The 22220-nt window shown below is 43.2% G+C and overlaps 1 protein-coding gene and 1 long non-coding RNA gene across 3 annotated transcripts; both read right to left on the bottom strand.

Moving 5' to 3' along the window:
- On the bottom strand, positions 1-16887 carry LOC125517286 (calcium-transporting ATPase 5, plasma membrane-type). Of its 2 annotated transcripts, none has more exons than XM_048682468.2 (35): positions 16808-16887; positions 13757-14008; positions 11746-11862; positions 11601-11658; positions 11312-11403; positions 11095-11226; positions 10904-10993; positions 10656-10725; positions 10143-10213; positions 9971-10054; positions 9800-9877; positions 9653-9724; positions 9337-9420; positions 9137-9219; positions 8739-8847; positions 8605-8660; positions 8491-8533; positions 8337-8420; positions 8105-8242; positions 7075-7140; positions 6898-6996; positions 5848-5958; positions 5614-5781; positions 5424-5483; positions 5011-5172; positions 4026-4142; positions 3780-3878; positions 3561-3698; positions 2874-2974; positions 1989-2034; positions 1760-1894; positions 1222-1329; positions 1041-1132; positions 764-858; positions 1-561 (listed from the first exon to the last, which is right to left on the bottom strand). In XM_048682468.2, the coding sequence occupies exons 2-35, from the start codon at positions 13949-13951 to the stop codon at positions 530-532; spliced, it is 3285 nt and encodes a 1094-aa protein (XP_048538425.2). In that variant the 5' UTR covers positions 13952-14008; positions 16808-16887; the 3' UTR covers positions 1-529. The 2 variants fall into 2 exon arrangements, with proteins under 2 accessions (XP_048538425.2, XP_048538424.2); XM_048682467.2 differs by lacking the exon at positions 16808-16887 and adding an exon at positions 14140-14483.
- Positions 16888-19236: 2349 nt separating this feature from the next.
- Positions 19237-21461, bottom strand: LOC125515823 (uncharacterized). Its single transcript, XR_007287137.2, has 3 exons — positions 20851-21461; positions 20211-20736; positions 19237-20125 (listed from the first exon to the last, which is right to left on the bottom strand). It is a non-coding gene; the product is annotated as an uncharacterized LOC125515823 (long non-coding RNA).
- Between the last annotated feature and the right edge of the window lie 759 nt (positions 21462-22220).

Genomic DNA, 22220 nt, shown 5'->3' with positions numbered 1-22220 from the left:
TACAGAAGGTAGCTTTACTGAAGTCAGTACCAATTTAATGCACATTATGCAAGTTCATGATTCGACCACACAAACATTACCACTCAAAAGAAAGCCCAGAGCTCTCTCCACAGGACTCACTAGTTCACTAGAACAAAATCCTAGAGGAAATGAGGGAACCTAGACGAAACGATATACACATCAATCGTATCCAAAAGGAAATTTGTTTACTAGCGATCTTCCCAACTGCAAGAACATTCTAGACATGCTGCACCATTTGTACAGGTGTGTAGCCGACGGAGTTCCTGACCTTTGTTAGGCTACTAAAATGGTCTTTAGTTCAGGTCGGCTTCAGACCCCCAGCTTACGAGTAAGCGAGGACGAAGCGTCTCATTAGTGTTGGCTTCAACCTCCCGAGTATTTAGTCAGGTAAAAGCTAGCTAGCGTAGTTAGAAGAAATCAGCATTCAAATTTATCCAAGCATCTATATGCACCAGAACTGGAATTTTGGCAGCTGATGATTTCTGCCACTTGGGAGAGACGTTCAGTGTCACACCGGTGGAGGAGCTGCTCCTTCGTCACCTGTACATTGAGACACCGAGATGATATTGAGAAGGGGAAAAATGGATGTTTCAACAAAACGGCCAGAAAGGAAACAAAATGTAGCTTCTACATAGTTACTAGATCACAGGTTCAGACAGGATAATGGTTGCGGATACAACAAGTATTTTCACACATAAAAAAATACAGCAGCTATTTTTCAAAACTGAGACACCATGGGTACCTTGCTTCTTCTTTTTTGGCCAACACTTCAGGATCAAATTCTTCAATGGGGTCTGGGGAACTGGAATGAACTTTCCAACAAGAGCCAACGGCCAGCTACATGAACACAGAAATAGTATACAAGCAAGCAAGCCACAGTCAAAAGTCTGATATGTTCATTCAAACTGCTACATTAGCAAATTAATAACTGAAACGCAATTTTGATAAATAAAATATTTTCAAAAGCATTACTCATCTGTACAACACAAGTAGGTTCATAACGGGGACAGGGATCTCACCTGATAAAAGCAATAGCAAGAGAAACAAGCCAGAGCTGCCAACTGAGTCTCACTGTTGATGTAAATTTCCCAAGGAACTCAATAATTATCACCTGAGAATAAATTATGGACAAAAGTGAAATTCTAGATAGTCAAAGGTTGTCTGTTTCCGCTCATACATTTGTGTTTTCTCTCATTTTACCTGCAGCACGACGGTTACGCTCACAACGGCCAAAAAGAGGTGGTTTCTTGAAACTCCTTCAAATATGTTCAGCTCTTCTGGTTTACGTGCATTGAACTCGTTAAACACCTATTGGGAAAAATGAAAAAGTAGAGCTTTGTCAAGCAGCAAGATGGTATATGCATATGCTGAATGGAAGGGATTAGGAGAAAGATGAGACCATAGACAGGGATTACACATTTCAAAAAGACTTGCTTATGGAGTTTGAACAGTAACAAACTTGAACAAATAGGGAGAAGGCAATCTGAACAAAATGAACTTATCCCTATATTACTTGATGCTAATCAAAATCCAATCTTACTAAACTCTTTCTAAGCCAGCTGTGGGAGCTACTGAGGCGTGTGTAACTGTACCGTATAATAAAGAAACATGCTACTGTAAAGCTGTGGGTGATGCGCATAGTGGCCCAGAGAGAAAAGTAGTATATTCAGACTCAACCATAAGGCTGGAAACATGCTTCCGAATAAAGTAAAAGTGCTTAAACAAGGCAGGAAGTTACCTGACACAGGACAAATGTGTTGAATATAAATGAATTTTTCACTTTACTGGAGTGTTCGAGGGTATCTTGAGTCAAATGCAGAAGATCTCGGCCCCTAAAGTTAAGCGTCAAAAGAACAGCCACTTGATAGACAGCCTGTGCTTGCACAAGAGTTAAGACCTTAGTAACTGACTCAAAAATATGCCGGTAAAATAATTAGTTGACAGTTAACATCTGAAAAGACCAATACCTGAATGAACAAGTTTCTCCACATAATATTAGTCACAAGAGGTTCTCTGCATGATATGCAGACTAATGTTAGAATTGTTTTAAGTGTACACACAACACTAATGCCAATCAAGAATTATATGAAATATTGTTACAGGATGTTTTTGCATGCTTAAAGTCGATTTGGAATCATTGAGTATAAGTAACACTTTTTCTTGGTTCTCACCAGCAAACATATTTCGAATGACACAGTATCAAGAAGGTTTACACAGTATAAATAACAGATTAGGATAAGGCTTAATTAATCAACTAAGATTAAATAGCAATAAACTATGAAGAAGCCCTTGCGGCAATAAACATAAGCATACCCCCAAAAAAAACACAATCACCAAATTATTTCTCTTTGTCGAAGTCCCTGGACTCATGTCTCTTTTGCGGTATATTATTAGCAACCACAAAATTCAAATACACTTATATGATGGTACCATTTTTACCTATATATTATTGGAGTAATTGTTGGCCAAACTTTCCAGTTTTTCAAATCTGTGGGCCCTCATAAATACATTGTTGGAGTAATTCTTAGGAACCACAAAATTCTATAAATACTACTAGATATGCTTATATGATGATACCATTTTTGCATCACTAATCCTATATATTATGGGAGTAATTGTTGGCCAAACTTCCCTGTTCTTCAAATCTGTGGGACCCTAATAAAAAGATAAAGGGTGTACTCAAAAACCTTGATTTGAGGAAGAGAACTATGACTATGAGATTCAAAGTTGCGCTTAGGATAGGTTGATGATTTAAATATTTATAAAAGGCTGAAAGTTAGCACAGCAAGAAATACAGATAGAAGCTTAATGCACATACGTTAGATAACAGTTTCAAAAGGAAAAGGACTAACCTCCGTCCAACAGGTGTCCTTTTCATAAGCTGGTCCGTTGGTGGTTCAGTAGCCAATGCAAGTGCGCCGAGTGTGTCCATTATGAGATTAACCCAGAGAAGCTGTCTCAACAGTAGAACAAGTAAACATCTGGCTGTAGCAAATCTATACAAGTTTAATACGTACTTAAGTTGATAATTCATGTCTATTCATTCAGAGTTTCCTTACGGAACATGACAAGATTATTTTCATAGTTGATCTTCAACAATTTATGACACAAATATGATGATTTTCACAAGATGTTACTCTCAGCAGAAAATACTCATCCTGACAGATATCCCATCACTGGTGCATACTCTTTCGATAAACTACTATGGAATTTTCCCATCAGATGTAAATTTTGATTTCCATGTGAAACTGTCGCTTAGTTGATATGGTTAATTTTGTGCATTCAACAAGCAGGATTTAGTCCAGAATAGTAGCAAAAAGGAGTAATTAGACTAACACTGCTCTAATGCGGTCTCTAATTAACTATATTAGCTGGCACAATGATTCAATAGACTCTTAAGTGGTGGAAGAAGCGCATGGCATATAGATCCAATTAACTATGAATATTCAGACACGGCTAGCATTGAAACTATCAATATGGAAAATGATTTTAATCTGGCAACAATTCTAAGAAACGTAAATAAGAATGTTGTGACAAACCTGAACAGCATTTAGAGGAACATTGCCCGAGGAAATAGCAGCAACCACATTGATTATAAGAGCCGCAACATTTACAGTAAGCTGGAATTGAATGAACTTTTGGATATTTGCATAAACAGAACGACCCCAGCGGACCACCTAGAACATTAAATGTGAACAGACTTAATGACACTAATCAACTGTGGATGAGAAGATCATTAAGTTACAAACAGGCCTAACCTTCACGACTGAAGCAAAATTATCATCCAGAATAATTATGTCTGAGCTCTCTTTAGCTACTTCTGTTCCTTGAATGCCCATAGAAAGACCAATATCTGCCTGAAAATAGGAGGGATGAGAGACTGAAATTAGAAACACTAGCATCAACTATTCAACTCAATACATTTATAATCCTTCTTTGTATACATTCAAAAATAAACAGCCAATGTCCTTTTACCCATTCAAAATACAAACTCATGCACGTACCTCATGCAATGCAGGGGCATCGTTTGTCCCATCTCCAGTAACAGCCACAACATGGCCATTCTTCTTCAGTGCCTTTACAAGAAGAAGCTTATCATTCGGAGAGGATCTTCCCATCACCTGCAATGCGATTTTGAGAATCAGGCTAACCAGCAATGATGATGTTAACAGCAGGAGCAAGTATTGCACAAGATAACATATGGACTCAAACGGGAGGAGGAATATCTACCCTATCACATGAAATAGAGCACCAGAAATGCCGTGACAAAATTAGCTACCAAGCTCAAAGTGTAATCATGATATTTCCCGTATCTATAGGTTAGTGGAAGACAAATTCAGCTGTTCATTATTTTTCGTATTTGTACAAAGGTAAAAGTTAAGCATGCGACTATCACTGAACATAGATATAATGATATATATACTACACAAAGTGGCATAAGAGACCTTTTTTGTGCCTTGATAACTGAGAAAGGGAAATTATATGTCAAACCAGACAAGTAATCATCACCAATTACAAGAACCGAATAAGGCAGACAACAGTACAATACTGTGCTCCCTATATCTTGCATGGAATTTCCATGTTTAGAAGGTTCTATATATATATATATATATATATATATATATTCCCAGCTTCTTTCCCTATATTCCTAAAGCAAAGAGTTATTTGACTAGAATTTGCAAGCCAGCCATTTTAGCTGCATTCAAAATTTCAAATACTTGTAAAGCAAGTATCAGATGGGAAGGTAGAAGCATTATACAGAACAGCAGATAACATAAAGAGCGATTGATCCTCATAAAATGTACATGATTTCAAATATATCAGCCTGGGTTTATGGTCAATCTTGCCAAACCAAATACGTTACAAGACAAGATGCATGACAATAACCTTCTAGAGCATAAGTCAACCCAAAATACTCTCATTAGGTTAGCTCGGTAAACTTAGGACACATTTAATATTTTGGCAAGCACAAACGAGTTATGGTCTTACAGATATCTTGTCGGCAACCGCCTCTCTTTCGGCGTCACTGTATGCACGGAAAACTTTTCCCTCTATTATAACTGGTGCAGAAGCCTGGGGGTCAGTGAGTATTCCACACTCAAGTGCTATTGCTCTAGCTGTCTGCAGATTATCTCCAGTTACCATCCGTACCTATCCATTCAAAAACTGCAGAAGTTAGCTTATAGTGATGACAAGAACTCCAATAATGCACTCCTACTATGCCAACATTTAACGGTGTCAATATAGTTGACAAATTTAAAGGTAGCAATGATAATTACATGCAGCGGTAATATATAAATTACACAGGACATACAAATACAGTCATCGGAGGCAAATATAACTTGTACTGTTTCTAACAGTTCTTAGTGTCCCTCGGCAACACATGAATTAGAAACACAAACCTTAACACCAGAATTGGTGCACAGCTCAACAGCATCTCTCACTCCAGGACGGCAAGGATCCTGCAAAAGAACATGGATGACTCAGCTACAAACCAAAAGGCTATCAAAAGTTATGACAAAAATAGAGGTAAGGAAGCGCATCCTTATATGCAATATTGTAATTCAGGATTTGCATGTCTTGTCCATGTACCTTCATCCCCACAATTCCAATAAGAGTCAGGTCATTATCAGGCAACTCCCAATTAATTCTTTGTTCCTCATATGGAATGTCCTTCGGATCAAGATTTCTATAAGCAAAAGCAACACAACGAAGACTTTGCTCCGCCATATCTTCTATGTATTTCCTGAAGTGATTAGCCTGAAAGACCAGATTGAGACAGGGAATTATGAAATTAAATCCGAAAAAGGTGTGTAAGTCATTTACCTTATCAGGTGTCATTTCATGAGTTGAGCCGTCTACATCAAGCCAATTTGTACATAACGCGAGAACTATTTCCGCAGCTCCTTTCCAATGCACATGAACATTTGAATCTCTCTGAATAAACACATGACTGAGTTCAGTATATGGTTGAGGTATGTAGAGGTATGTACTGCACAACAGTAAACAACACTTGGCAATCATGCAAAAGAATGGCACTCTAGCTAAACCAAATTAACAACACAATCATAACAAATTCAACACAATGATGAACACGTGACAGACTGTTATTAATTGAAGTCTCCCAAGCATCAGATGAAGTATATGTATGCCACAAACCAAGTTAAATTAGACCATGAAGACCGCAGGAGCCACTTTCGTGACTTGCAAGGCATAGCAGAATATTAGCACATAACAGAACTTCTAAATTATTCTTGGATATATGTTAGAATTAAAGATATGTGTTGAGCAAAGAATTTTGCGAGTCTGGTGGTCATTATTTTGTTCTGCTGTCCCAAAATCATAGCAATAGGTTAAGGACCGACAGAGAATAGGCAAGGAGGATGGCTTAGAAAAGGCAAATGATCTGAAGATATGAATGACACCATGCATCCTAGATTGACATGGTGAACTACTGAACTCAACTGATATATCAGATATGTATAGAAAAAAAAAGGAAATTTGGACGTCAAGCACTCCTAAATAAATCATTTAAGCCCATAATCATCTTTAAGCCCCATGGAGCAATATAAGGGTCAAGCCCTAAGACCAGTTCCTCTTTATCAAAGTACTCCCTCCGTCCCATAATATAGTACATCTTTGCAAACCAGGCGCTAGACACATCTAGTGAAAACTCGTTTTTGGGCAAATATGATCATTCAATGAAAAATGTGCTATAACAAAGTAGTAATAAACTACTCCCTCCGTCCCAAAATAAGTGTCTCAACTCTAGTACAACTTTGTACTGAAGTTAGTACAAAGTTGAGACACTTATTTTGGGATGGAGTAGTATTTTAGAATATTATAGATACAGCTGAAAGTGAAATAAGAAATTACCCCAATCACTGCAACGCCTCCGCGTTTTTTTTCTGAGTTGAATGGAGAAACATGAATGATAGCGGATTTTGATCTCTCCAAGGCAAATTTCATATGAAGCTAAAAAGGCAGCAACTGGATAAGCAAGAATATAGCCACCCAAAGCAGAAGAAAGTTTTAATGCTCAGGAAATCTTACCTCAAGACCCCAAGAAAGAATTGCCTTTTCAGTTGGTGAGCCTGTTACCTCGACAGTGCTACCATCCTGATGAGTCAAGAATCAGGGCGATGTAGGACAGGATACCAATTACATCAAATGAAAAATGGACAACTGTAACTAGCAGTATTGATAGAAGGGGGCCTTTTTTGGCCAAAGAATAGCAGGGACCCTAAAGAAACGGCATTGTAATGATGACAGTATTGACTGTTAACGGCTAATACTCATTGCCAAAAGCAGAAGATACCCCGTATTTTATGAAATACTCCCTCTGTTCCTAAACATAAGTCTTTCTAGAGATTCCAATGCGGACTACATACGGAACAAAATGAGTGAAGCTACACTCTAAAATATGTCTATATACATCCGTGTGGAGTCCTTATTGAAACCTATAAAAAGACTTATATTTAGGAACGGAGGGAGTATGTGTCATTTTGGCATAGGCACAGCCTCCACTGCAACATCTATGAAAATGCATTTAGTGTTCGATTAAGGCTGTTCTCTTCTGGGAATAACATAGAAGAACGTCTCAGAGAATAATCCCAACCTGAAATTCTAACACTACTTCAACAGCCAAATTCAGAGCGCCAAAATGTGTTTAAGAAAAATATTACAAAGATGATAGTGACCAGCATTCATTTTATCATGTATGTTGTTTAAGTGCAGCAGTAAAAAGTGTCAAGTGGTTGATACTCATTGCCAAAAGCAGAAAATGCCCCGTATTTTATGAAATAGATGACATTTCAGCATAGACACAGACTCCTCTACACATACAAAAAAAGTGCATTTAATGTGCAATTAAGGTTGATCTCTTTTGAGAATAGCAGAGAGGAACGTCTCGGAAAATAATCCCAACCTCGAAATCCTAGTACTACTTCAATAGACAAACTTATAGCAGGAAAATAGGTTTTCAGAAAAATACAAAGATGATTGCGACCAGCGTCCGTGTTATCAGTATGCGGTTTAAATGCAGCAGTAAAAGGCATTGAGTAGTGGATACATGTGGCATCACCTCTGGCTCAAACACACTGCCTGAAGTATTCTGTGCAATTGCTTCAAGTACAAGAGAGGTCACTGTAGGTGACAACTTCTCAATAGTAGCCTGAGGTTGCAGCTCTATCGCCCCAACTATTGATCGCACCACAGTCATCTTAAGCAACAAAAAGTCACACATAGTTAAATGGTCATATAAAGGATAGTATAGAATGAAGTGAAGATCCATTATGATGCTAAAAATAACTAACCTGATTGAGCGTTAATGTACCAGTCTTGTCACTACAAATTGTTGTAGCAGAACCCATCGTTTCACAAGCTGAAAGCCTCCTCACCTGAAATTGACATGTAGATTTATGTGATGACAGACAGAATACAAAATAAACAGATAGCAAAAATATGTACCAGAGCTTTATCTGCCATCATTTTCCGCATTGAATAAGCCAGGCTGAAAAAAATATAGGTCAGAAAACTAAAATTCAAAATGATGAAGGAAAATTTTCGCTTATATTGACTCACGTTAGTGTCACAGCCAGCGGTAGTCCCTCAGGTACAGCAACGACGACAATAGTCACCTAAATTGCATTTAGCAATGTAAGAATTAGAAAAGAAAAAGATGCTTCAGGTACACCAAATATTAAATCATTACATACCGCGACAGTTAGTATCTTTATTACTCCAAATATTGTAGATTTCACACCTGTGTGCCCCTTAACAAACTGAACAGTACCATCTGGGTTTGTAGTATGTCCTGTAAAATATCTGTGAGTAAGGGAAAAAACTATTAGTATGTTCTGTAAGATACACGGAAACAAAAAAAAAGTTCCTAAGCATGTCCTAAAAGCTGAAAATATCTGGGAGCAAAGGAAAAGTTCAAGTATGTACATATATTATGGATACAAAAGCAACAGATCACTGCCCTTATGAACATAGGATAGGCATAAGAGTTACAGGTTTATACGTTTGTGACTTTATTTCCCTTGTACGAACCATACATCATGCTGAAGGTACAATGTTCAAATAATGGGGTAATTACATGAACGAGTCTTACCTTGCAAAGAGAACTACAAGGACCATTGCTGCAACAACAAGCCCCACAATGCCTATGAATGTTGCTACTCCATTCAACCGCACCTTAAACAGAAAAGAGAAGGCCGTGAATAAACCATATCAGAACTCACATTGCACACAGATTGTTCAAAAAAATTCCATTCAGACCATCAGCAAAAGGATAAACAGAAAAAAAAAAACCTGCAACGGAGTCTCTTCATTATTATCTTCTGAAATGCTGGCCATTAATAGACCCCATTCAGTGTTTAGACCAACCGCAGTTACCTGCATTTGAGTAGCACAATTGCAAGTGGAATCATATCAAATCATTAATATTAACATTAAAAGGTCAATTCCACTCCCCTCTTTGATTAATCTAGCTGGCAGGTAAGGAATACTCAAGTCCAAGGGACGAATAAGTAAATGAGCCCCAATTGCCTCTTTTTGTTCGTAGACATGTGATTCTCAAAACAGAAAGCAAAAAAGAACGAGGAGATAACAAGATATGATCACTCACCAACATGGTACCATAACCATCAGCTACTTTGCATCCTCCCATTAGAAAAGGTGACTTCTGATCCTTCAAAACCTAATCAAGGACCCCATTTACTACTCATTAGCAAATTGATTCTACGTAGGAGTCTAAAAACAAGGGATAACTTACAATTTTGCTTTCGCCGGTCATACTGGATTCATCAATGGCAAGAGAATGGCCACTGATTAAAATGCCATCTGCTGGAACCTAAAAGGTGGTTTTGGTTTTGTTATGATATATTAGAAATGTAAACAACGCAAACATAAGCCACGCAGACCATATTTGTTTGCTGCATCTTACCTGATCACCAATTTTTAAAGCTACTACATCACCGACCACAATATCAAAGATTGACACTTGAATCCTTCTACCACCCCTAATAACCTGGTCACCACACCACAATTACAATGCCATCAGAGGACCAAAAGTAGCAAGTAAATGGTCAAATCTTATGTTAGGTTTAGCTCACAACCTCGACTTGAATGTTTTGTTTCTCCTCATTGAGGTGTTGGAACTGAAGGGACTGTTTGTAATCACTGACAGCTAAGACAATAAGACAAAAAAAAGGAGTCTTTAGAAAGGTACAACTGGATTGTTCAAACTGGACACCCTTTCATGGGCGTAGTGAGCAGAAGGAGAGAAAGTGAAGTTAAAACAAATGAAGTGCATGAGAAAACGATGGAAACATATACTTAAAGCGCATATTTGATATTAGTTGAGGCACAAAACCAAAATAACATTGCTCTATCTTCCAGGTACAATGTATTATGGACCCAAGCATACTACTGAAGAATAAACCCAAGAAAATAAGGTCTAGTGTTTGTCTTCCAAATTTACAGCAGAATCCCAAGTTAAGAAAAGTTCAAGTTCAAAAACCATTATGTCCATCTTGCTAAAGTACAATAATGATACTATTGTATCCATCTTTAATATCAGAAAATATTGAATTACTTAGGTGTTGGATGTGTGAAAGAAAACAGCATACCAGTAACAAGTATCACAAGAAAGACAGCAAATGCTATACTTGCACCATCATACCATCCTTCCTTGATGCCCTAACGAAATTGTTAAAGTTAGAACCAAAATAAAAACATAATGTTCAAAGGGTTGATCCATAAGGAAATGCTCCAGAACTATAACTCACAAGGGAGAAAATGTACACAACCATTAAGACACTTAGACAAAATATAAAACAAAAGAAATAGGAAAAGGTTAGGTGGACAAGGAGTCCACCTCTGTTGCGATGCCCAATACAAGAGAAATGGCTGCAGCTACAATAAGGATAACCAATGTCAAGTCCTGGCAGGCCTCCCAGAGAAAAACCTGTTGTCACAACACAGAACACAGTGTTGTCACAACACAGAACACAGTAAGAAGGATTAATCACTGGTACTGCAATACCTTTAAAAATTGAAGAAACTTACCCAGAAGCCTTTTCCTTTCTTGCGAGGATATCTGTTAGCCCCAAAAGCATTCGCCCTACATGACAAATCTGCTTCATCACCATGGATCCCCTTCTCTGGGTTTGTTTTCAGTAAATTTGTGAGCCCTTTAACCTAATGGCCAAAGAAGGATACCACATTAACTAATGATCCGGAAGCTGAAAATTCCAGCTAATTTGCATGTAGGAATGGTGCATACCCCTCCATATTCTTGCAGAGCAGAATAGTTATGATCCCTTGTCATCGATGTAAGTTGATCCTCTCCAATTCCAAACCCCCGTGGGAGAATTTCTGCATGCAAGAAACGTCAAAGTAATTTAAAAAGAATTAACAGTTTGAACTACTATTAACAAGGTGCAGGATCGTCCTCCACTGAGTACACGATTATTTCTTGACACAATCCTCACAGGGCAAAATAACAGAGAACATAACCAAGACGCTGACAGCATCTTATGTGTACAACAACAAAATGAGCCCATGGCAGTTACCTGGTAATTCCGTATCACCATTCTGCTTTTCTCCTGCTTCCTTGAACAGTAGTGCAGCCTGATTGAATTCAAAACTAAAGCATCAAAGAGGAAAAGTGTGATAATAAAACATATATACTGCAGAAACAAAAGCTTGAATGCATACCCGTATGACTTGAGCATGAGCCCTAATCTTCCTCCTTATTTGTTCTTTTTCTTCCTCCTTTTTCAAGTCGAGTGTATATCTGAATCGCCGAGATGCATTGAGCACAAGTGCAGCTTGCTGCAAATAAAACAAACCATAATAGTAATGTGTAGAGTTAATAAACTGATTACAAAAAAGTTATGATTGAATGTGCCGTAGCGCTAGTAAAAGTAATAGTGCAAATTTGGTGTGAGCATACAGCTCCAACATGCCCTAAGAAATATTTAAATGATGCATGAACATATAAAGAATTTTACTTCCAATGCGAGCGCATGTGCATGCAAACATGCATGAACAAAAAAATACGCAATACAACAACAAAGTAGAATTGGAGGAGTAGAATTCAGAGCAATCCATCTTTTCTAATACTATGTCAATCATATGCTTCATCCACAACAAAAGCTCTACACAGGAAAGAACAAATAATGTTAACTTACTGAGCCCTGCTATAGGGGTGGAACTAAATGTAAATCATGGAAGATAACTGCAGCCCACAAAAGAAAACAACTATTACTTTTGGGCTGTTTCAATGCAACTTTTAGTATGCAGTCCAGCCATAATATGTTTCCAGCAATGCTGTAGAATTGCATGACAAGAGTAGGACGTGTGAGGGTTTGGAAGGAGACGGGGAGAATGTGTTTCAGACTCAATAAGGCTTGCGGACATCAGAGGAAAGGAGTCCACACTCCTGCTACAGCACAAGATTAGAATATTCGGCGAGGCAGGAAATAACTTGTTTAGTTTGAGTACGTTCCAGTTAAGAGGCTCGGATACAGATGAAATCGAGTGTTAGGTTTGAGTTTGGATAAGGATACATATCAGAAAGTGGAATCACCATGTTGTGAATTAAGTCTTGCAACTACTTGGAGAAATATATCCTAGACAAAACAGCTCGCCTTAGACGACCAAAATGTGTATATCTTGCTGCTAGCGACGTGACTTAGACGGCCAAGTAGTAAAAGGTTCACTAAGGAGAATTTTCTCTGCCAACTACTCTATCTTCTCTGTCCCAGCATGTATCCAATCTAAACACTCATCTTTGATGTCAACACCCAAGTATGAAGTGTCTACTCCACTTGTTAAATCCATCCAACAGAGTAAACCAATCAACTAAATAAAAAGATTTCCTGCAATAATGATCCCAAATTATTTCTGCTTTCAAGGGCAAGCCAAGAACTAAGCAAGTCCACCATCACTCTCCGCTAAACCTGATCCCTTCATTCTGTCCAACTATCCATGCTTTAATAAATTGTAATGTTACCTCATATTATGTGTACCGCTCAGCACACTCAAATGCATGGCCAAGTAACATAAAATCCTGAGCTCTTATTGCCCCTATGAGATTATTCCAACTCATCAACCAAGAGATGATGGCATGATAACAGACGTACATGTCCATGGCTAGGTTCAGTGCAATTCATTGTCTCGCTCAAAACTCAGTTGCAGCCAGTGATCATGTATGAGCCCATATCTACCCAAAGAACACCAGACATTTTAAGCTTAAAATAACTAATTCATCTAATCATCTCACCAACCTCTAGGTTGTGGATGCAGCAACCCATTGTGATAGAAAAACATCAAAGCCTCATCAATTTTGGGGGATATGACCATGTCTCTCGCATTTTTCCTAAAGTGAGGTCCACGATTCTTCCTCCAACCATTCTGGAGCTTTTCACACCGCAGTTTTGGGGACTACTCAAGTTGTCTACAAGTGCATAAATAAAATGGAACTAGTTGGTTGCAACGAATAAGTTCGACAACACATGCTCCACCAGACCAGGCACCAACACATTTGGGTGGCAATACCAACCAAAAACAAAGGAGACACTCTAAACCCGTCTAAAAAGGGACAATCTACACGAAACGAAACCGCATTGCGGTGCCAAGCATGGCCGCCAACCAAAGCACACTGCCTGAAACCCCCAGCAAGTCGAGCCCAATGCAGCAAGTTGAGTAGGGAATGGCGACTCACCCTCCACCGGCGTAGCCGCTCGACGGGCGCGCGCTTGGCGGGGATGTCGAAGGGGTCGCCGTCCCCGGGGCCCCGCACGTCGACCCCGAAGACGCCGTCGCAGCCGTCGTCGTCGGGCGGCACCTCGTCGACCCGCCGCACGTAGCGCCCCGGCGACGCCTCGGGCGCCTGCACGCCGACGCCCCCGGCCGGCATCGCGCCGCTTCCTCAGGAGAGATGACACCGCACGAACGCGGCCGCCGCGCCCCCGATCTGCGCGCACATTCAGCAGCAGCACCGCGTCAGTAGAGACCAAAAAACCCGAAAACGGAGCGCAAATCCAATTCCAAGCCCTAAGCCCCCCAAAAAAACCAAGCGAACGTATCCGGCAGTGCGGCCACCACCTCGAGGCGGGCGCCGCCGCACGCCGGAGAGACCCAGACGGCGGCGGAGGCGGAGCGGGCCGTCGTCGCGGCGGCGAGGCGAGGGGTGGGGGTGGGGATGGGGGCTAGCGGATGAGGCGTGCGGCGGAGGAAACGAAGCGAGCGAGTGTGCGGCGGCCGAATTCGGGGGCTTGGCCTGGTTTCGTTTGTCTGCTGCTTCCGCGTTGCTTCCTTCCTCCGTGCCTTTTTCCCGCTTCACGCACTTGGATTTCTTCCGCCTTCTTCCTTCCTTCCTTCCTTCCTTTTCGCTTTCTGTTGCGTGGGCTGAGGGCAACGGATTGATGGGCGGATCCGAACTTCAACAGAAAACGCGTCGTCTATAGCTAAAGTTGAGCGAACAGGATTGTCTCTTGTGATAGGAAAGCCAGCTCTTTGCATCTATCCGGTGTATATGTGCAACACAAAAGGCACATCGTGATACAGTATATTATTGTCTCTTTTTCCATAGCACGGTGTCCATTTCCGACAAGTATTTTCAGACAAAGAAATTATTTAAGAGTTTTTTCATTAAGAAAATACAACTGGTTTGTGCAAGCCCGTAGATCTAATACATCAAGGGAAGTTAAGTCCCACGGGCCTCCAACTCCCAATCCCCACCTCCAACTTGCCCCAAACAAACGCGCTGTAACTCATCTTCTTTCTCCGGATATTTCTCTCGAGCCGCCACCACATCCCGGTCAAATTGGCATCATCGTCGAAGCAGACCTTCCATCTAAACCTCACAACGCATTGTAAGTCGCTTCACATCACGACCCAAACAATACCCAAGTCCGAAGAGGTCCGGTTCCAATGTTGTCACCGCAAATGGCACATCGTTGGTGGCTTCACTCCACAACTTTGATACGCCTGGCATCGAACGGTGCTCTCCCAACTCCGTATGTTAACATCGGTATGCACCGTCAGGCAGGAACAAACCATCTCACTACCAGACTTGGTGTTGATTGTGCTTTTAGAAAACGAGGCTAATTCCTAACAAATATGTTACTAAGGAATTAGGGCTATCAATATTGAAATTTTTTTCCGATTATGAAAGCAATTAATAAACATATTAAAGTAGGATCATGGATTCAGGGTCGATCGGGCTAAGAGCAAGTATAATAAGTCCTTTGTGTCAGCAAAATTGTTCACGGAGGAGTGAGGGGTGAAGAGAGTGAAGTGGCATCTCCATCTACAGCCCACGTATAGTATAGCATATGGACCAACAAAAATGATATGCATTTTTTTCGAAAAGGAAAAAAATGATATGCATGTAACTCATTTTCAATCACATGCTTCACATATGCAAGCATTAATGCTTCATAGCCAATTTATTATTCCCTCCGTCTCATAATACAAAAGCGTTTTTGACATTACATTCTGTTTCATAATACAAGAGCGTTTTTAACACTACCCTCCATGTCATAATAAAAGAATGTTTTTAACACTACATTCTTGTATTATGAGACGAAGGGAGTGAGTATTTTATTTTTCATGAAAGTTCTATAGATAACATGGCACATGGACGGCATATTTTCTTAAAAACGACCCATGGACGGCATTTAAGGGGTCCAAAACAACTGCGTCGGGGTGGGTCGGTGGGACTGACTATAGTTTGAGACATGTAGTCGAGTCGCCGTCGACCCGTCGTGGGTGACCTCACGCCCGCACCTGCTCCGAGCTCCGTATGACCGACCCGACTCCGGTGTACCGACTCGCACCGAGACGGCTGCTCCCTTGATCTACTCCCGTCGTGTGCTTTGGTGCGTGCCGTGGGGATCACCATCCCGTGCGTCTCCAGTGGGGTGCCCGGCCGTCACAGGAGTTGCATGGGTTCCCTCAGCGCGCACGTACGGACGCGGTTACCCTCCTTTTTCTCTTCGCCTTGTGCTCATTTTCCAATCTAATTAACCCTCTCGTGTGGAACAAACGTACGAGTACGGCTAAATAAACGTGTACGCAGTTAACCTCACACACGCTAAACGAAAAGCAGATGAAGACCAATCTAATTAACCCTCTCGTGTGGAACAAACGTACGACTACGGCTAAATAAACGTGTACGCAGTTAACCTCACACACGCTAAACGAAAAGCAGATGAAGACCACAGGACACAGAGAGAGCGCTGTCTATGTCGAAAGTCGGTGTTAATTTCTTGGGAGTTTAATCGTCCCGTGACACATGATCCGACAAGACACGCCGGCCGAAAGTTGTTTGGAAGGAGTATATACGTACGATAATTTATGGCCTTGTATGGGAGCCGGTGTGTTTATGGCAATAGGAAAACGGTACGTGTCGGTGATGACGACGCTTGTTTGTTAGTAACCCAGGTCCAGCTCCCGGTCCATCGATATATGCTCGGACGTTTTCGGTGCGCATCGAACACTTCACTATAAGCAGAAAGCTCACAACATACCAAAAGACCGACCTGAAGGGAGTGTGGCACTCTCCTTTATAAGGAGCTCCTAGCCTCCTTCCATATCCGAGATGGGACTAAAGTCACTGGCGTTGCCCAAGGTCAGGTTTCTGACATTGTTGACGTGAGAGAGGAAAAGAAAATGAAGCCGCGCTACCGGTCGAGAACCCACGCAAAGGGAATCGAACACGCTTGACTGCAAGCCGGATCCGCTCGGCCGACGGCCGGTACGCACGTACCTCGGGCAGCTTCTCCGGCGGAGATCGACGGCGACGGGGCAGGGCGGAGGGAGGGAGACGGCGCCGGCCGGGCTCCGAGGGAAGAAAGGTGGCGCGCGGAATGAGTACCTTGGGTGAATGCAGGCTGGCTGGCTGGCTATTGCTTCCGATGGAGCCTAGCTAGCTAGCTTGTAGGTAGCCAGTTGGTGCAGGGAGCAAGCGCGTCTGACACACAGACACGGGGCAGCATATGTACTCCGTACGTGCGGGCTTGGCCGGGAAGCTGGCCGCACCTTTGCGTCCGGCAGTGAGCAAGGAAGCGAGGCGTTCAGTGTGCTTTTTGGCTTTAGACTTGTGCGGCGCTGGCCGGCTGGGCTCGTCTCCTTTTTATAGACCGTGAGATGTGCATCCGAGGTGCTTCCTCTCTTCTTTTTTTATTCAGGATAATCGGAGGCGCTTATTGGCACGGTAAATCACACTGACACGCCAATCACACGCGCCGTGTGGCGTATGTGCAACAGCAAGTCAAGCAACTAGCTAGGGCTAGCAAGGAGTTCATATCATCAGTCGCGCGTGCGTGCCAATCTGCGTCGGCGGCGACCGGTTTTCCCTGTTTTGCCCGGCATGGATCGAAGCGTCGGCAGGATGACGCGCGCCGATAAGATCATCGTGAGAGAGCGACACGACGTTTCAACACTGGGGACGGTGGCCGATTTGCGTGATCGTGCTTTATTTTTATTTTTGATGAAAACTGAGGCAAACACGATCGCTTTACGGTTGGTTTACGCTACTGGCAATATAGTTTACCTCTGAAACACTGGTGCCGGGGCACAGCCTGAATTGAAGGTACTACTGACACGCAGCCTGAGTTGGAGTCGTTTTGGGCAGGAAATTTCCGCGTTTCTTCGCGCTTGTGGGCGCGGATAAATGCTCATGCCTGCATCACGACTTGGCGACGACGACGAATCAAGCATCACTCATGGGTTGTGTCCGTGTGACGCTGATGCACTACCAGACGGTATGGCATTGAGGAATTGCCATGCAACTGCATGAATCGTCGTCACGGAACCCAAGGAGCGAAAGTAAGGTGGTGTTTGATTCTCTAGTCCTAGGACTTTTTCTAATCCTAACTAAAAAGTCCATAGTCCCTAAAAAGTCCCTCCATATTTGTTTTTAGAGACTAAAAAGTCTCTAGTCCCTTCATAAAGGTTATTAAATGATTATGTTGTCCCTAGTATATAGAAAAATAACAATCAAACAACACCATGGGGTGGCGGGCCAATGAATGTATGAAGGGGCATTGTTGGAAAAGTCTCAAAAAGTCCCAAAAAGACTCCTTAAGAGTCTTTTTCATTTAGTCCCAAATGCCTAGTTTAGTACCTAAAAAGTCCCTCTCGTTTGATAAAAAAGTCTCTAAGAGGGACTTTTTCTAGTCCCTACACAAAAAAGTCTCTGGAAACAAACACCCCCTAAATCCCGCGTAAACCATTGTGAGGCAAGCAGAGACAGAGATTATCATGTATTCAGAGCATTTACAGCCACGTCCGGGCGTGTCCACGAACAGCGCCCGCTGAGAGCAATTCCAACGGGTCGACCCAAACGGACGGCGATTTTGTCCGCTTTTTATCTGTTTGGGTCGGCCAGGCGAAAACGGACGTCCGCTTCCGCATTTGGGTCGGCGCGTGCGCCCAACGCTGACTCGATCCATTTTGACGGCGCTAGAAAAAAACACATGCATATTTAAAAAAACAACATTAATTAAACATTACAACCGGCCATGAAGGCCGGCGAGAGTCCACGCGTCCACATTAACATTTAAGAAAAATAAAAACAACCTAAACTACGAGGGTACGGCAGAGGCACGCAGTGGTGCCAGTGCCACTCCGCTTGGTGCACTGGCATGTTCACGCGCTGTCTCTGCCGGTGCTGGCGGAGGCGGGAGGAGCTCCGATGGGAAAGGGATGGCGGGGGCCTTGCTGCTGCCGGCGCCGGAGAAGAGCGCCATCTCGCTGTGGTGGTGGTGGCTAGGGTTTGCCGATGACTGGGTAGCAGAGCTGGCTAGATGTGGACGGCGAGTTTGGATGAGAACGGCCACGCCGCACGGTCGGCTTAAAAAAGAACGACCACCGTCGCTGACGCGTGGGCCCGTGGTCATAAATTAAGCTGATCGCGTGGGCAGCGGGTCGTTGGACGGCCGCCAGGTGAGGACGCGGCGGACGCCGAGAAGGCACGCGTGGCGTCCGCACCGACGCATTTGGGGCGCAAATTCGGACCGCAAATGCGTCGGCACAGACGCGAAGCGGACGTGATTTGGGTTTGGGTTGGCGCATTGGGCCGCCACTTTTGTCCGCGCCGACCCAAACGGACGCAGGCGAACGAAATGGGTCGCCCCTTTGGAGTTGCTCTGACCCCTTATTTCTAGTGCCGCATAGTCACAAACCTCAAATACGGATTCTCAAATTCATACAATCCATGCACGTCGATTATATAATACAAATTGTTCGAATTCAACAGTTCAAAACAAAGCAAAGGAAATTATAGTTCAACAGAACCAGACATGCCAAAATGAAATCCATGTCCGAGCGTACGGATGCCTCTCGCTTGCTTGCCGGATCACTAGCCGCTCGCCATCCATGCCACCTGCTCCGAGGCCATGAGGCCATGTTTGCATCCTGCTCCGTCGCAGCTGTCCTCACCGCCTCGTACTCACTACGCTCGTTGATCCCCTTCTTTTTATTCACAAGCCACTTCTTTGCATGCTCATTCAAGAGGGTTTCGTCGGCCAACATGATCTTTGGATCCTCTGCAACCCGTGCGAGTTGTAACCGCTCCTTCTCAAGTTCATTCTCCAAATGTCTTGGCCTTCTCGAGTTCCCATTTGATAGCCGCCCCTTGCTTCTCCAACTCGATCTTCTCCCTCTCAATTTCCAGTTTCTCCTTCGCCCTCTTCCAGTCTCATCCATCATGTTCTTTTGCACATCCAACATGAGTTTGTACCTCTCCACTTTCTTGTTCTCCCTTGCCGAAAAAATGCCCGTCCATGTGGAAGACAATTTTGCGGCGTCATGGGAGGCCCTTGCCTTCTCCTACTTGTTTTTCCATGACTTATTGGTTATCCTTTGACACGGCGGCTCTTCCATTCTCGACAACAATGTCGTTCTCTTCATCGTCCAACCCAGTTGATTGGTGGGAGCTCGAGCCACCATTCCTCTTCTTGTCGGCCTTGAGATGGGCCACATGTTGTGTCCACTTTGGCACTCCATTTAATATGATCCAACAGTGTCTAAAAGCATACAGCTTCTTCCCCGTCTCGTGATACAAAGTGGCCGCCATCGCCATCTAGCAAACAACATATGTATGAGCACGAGAATGCAAACACAAGAAGCATATGCAAATGATGACAAGATGAAGCAATTGAGCTTACGTGAGTTGCCACTCCCATTCCACTTTGAGGGTGTTTGGTCACTTGTGAGTAGTAGATGACGTACTTGTTCACTTCCCCTTGAATAATCCCCCATCAATGTCAGAGAGATGCCACATTGTGGTTGGTCATGATATGATGCGGCTCCACATATCCCTTTTGTCTGTGATACTTCTTTCAAATCGCCTCCAATACTTGTTCCCCTTTTCGATGCCGCAAATTGGATCAATTGTTGTGGCCAACCAATTTTTGACCAACAAGATGTCCTCAAAAGTTGAGAATGCGGACCTTTTGCCTTCATCGTATTCCCCTGTCTTTTTCTTCTTGCTCGGATTGGGAATTTTGAGGACATATGTTGATCCAATTTGCCTTCATCGTATTCCCCTGTCTTCTAGATGATCATGATCATGTTCAAATTTTGAGGACATACGATGAAGACAGGGGAATACTTCAAATGCGTGCCCCCAAATTTGTACTCCATTTGGGTCAAACCTTCATTGTCATTGATCATGCTCGACATGAACGCCTCCTAGATGATCATGGTTTGCAAGAATTCATCATGTCTGAAATGAACTAGCGGTCTATGCAAAACACTGAACATGCCATATGAAACTTTGATCGGACATGAGCAACAAAAGCATACCTATTCTTATTGTGCCATTCTGTCGAACAGGTCATGGGCAGCCCTGGCGCCGTCGGTGCCCGTGCTCATCCGCGCCCCGAACGAGTTGCGGTGAGTGACATATGTCCACCACCGACATTTGCATGGGCGGAAGGCTCTCCAAAATGGCCCAACCAGCCGTCAGATCCTCGGAAGGGACGCCGATGGACGAGGTAGACGCAGTCTCCGTCGTGGCGGTCGGGGATGGGTTGAACGACATCTAGGACGGCAGATCGGGACTGGTGGTGAGGATGGGAAGCAAGGGTGGCGGACGGCGAGGGCTCAGGCGTGGGAAATGTAGGAGGGCGGCGGCAGGAGGAGGAAGAATTTAGTGCATTTTGTGCAATTTTTGGTGAGGTAGGGTTGTCGGGTTCGACGTGGTGGGCGCCCCCATACCCGTCCCATATTTGGGTTGGATATGAGGGGTGCTGGTCAGGCCGAGCGTTTGAGGCCCGTTTAAGCAGCCCATCTAGGTGGGATTTTTGTGACCGGGCCATTCGCCCGGGCGTTTGAGGCGGGGGAGGGCGCCCGGCTGTAGATGCTCTCAGAAGGGGAATTTTAAGCTAGATTGAACATTGGGCCCATGATCTAAATTAACATGAGTGAACCTACATTTTTTTAAAAAGTCTATATATATGTGTGTGTATATAGTCAATATTGGAATCTCTAAGAAGACTTAGGAGCTGTTTGGTTCGGCGAATTGTAACGCAACCTGATAATGATGGTAACAGATTGCGTTAATAGTTGTTTGTTTAGGTAGCTCTGTTATTGGTTATGGTGTAAACAGATCCCACCCAAGTCTCGGTCCGATTACGCCCGAACCTAACCGCAAACAGATCCCTTCCTCGAGTCCGCGAGCCTCCAACCCTTCCCCTCCTCCGCCTCCAACCCTCTACTGGCCTTCGCTGATCTCCTTCTCTGGCCACCCCCGTCGGCGTCGGAGGCGTCGAGGCCGACTACCCCGGTGTCGGTGTCAAAACCGGCGGATCTCGGGTAGGGGGTCCCGAACTGTGCGTCTAGGCCGGATGGTAACAGGAGGCAAGGGACACGAAGTTTTATCCAGGTTCAGGCCCTCTCGATGGAGGTAAAACCCTACGTCCTGCTTGATTAATATTGATGATATGGGTAGTACAAGAGTAGATCTACCACGAGATCGGAGAGGCTAAACCCTAGAAGCTAGCCTATGGTATGATTGTTGTTGTGTGTTGTCCTACGGACTAAAACCCTCCGGTTTATATAGACACCGGAGAGGGTTATGTTGGAAATATGCCCTAGAGGCAATAATAAATTGATTATTATTATATTTCCTTGTTCATGATAATCGTTTATTATCCATGCTAGAATTGTATTGA

Source organism: Triticum urartu, chromosome 6A (genome assembly GCF_056163025.1).
Source record: "Triticum urartu cultivar PI428250 chromosome 6A, HENAU_Tu73, whole genome shotgun sequence".
Lineage (NCBI taxonomy): Eukaryota > Viridiplantae > Streptophyta > Magnoliopsida > Poales > Poaceae > Triticum > Triticum urartu.
This window is presented reverse-complemented; position numbering and strand designations above follow the sequence as displayed.

Excerpts from the sequence above, each read along its gene's own strand:
- LOC125517286 (XM_048682468.2), bottom strand. The coding sequence starts at position 13,951 with ATGCCGGCCGGGGGCGTCGGCGTGCAGGCGCCCGAGGCGTCGCCGGGG. Across the intron at positions 8,848-9,136 it reads CTTGTAGTTCTCTTTGCAAG|ATATTTTACAGGACATACTA; the intron begins GTAAGACTCGTT and ends CCTTACTCACAG. Across the intron at positions 5,173-5,423 it reads GCACCAATTCTGGTGTTAAG|GTACGGATGGTAACTGGAGA; the intron begins GTTTGTGTTTCT and ends TTGAATGGATAG.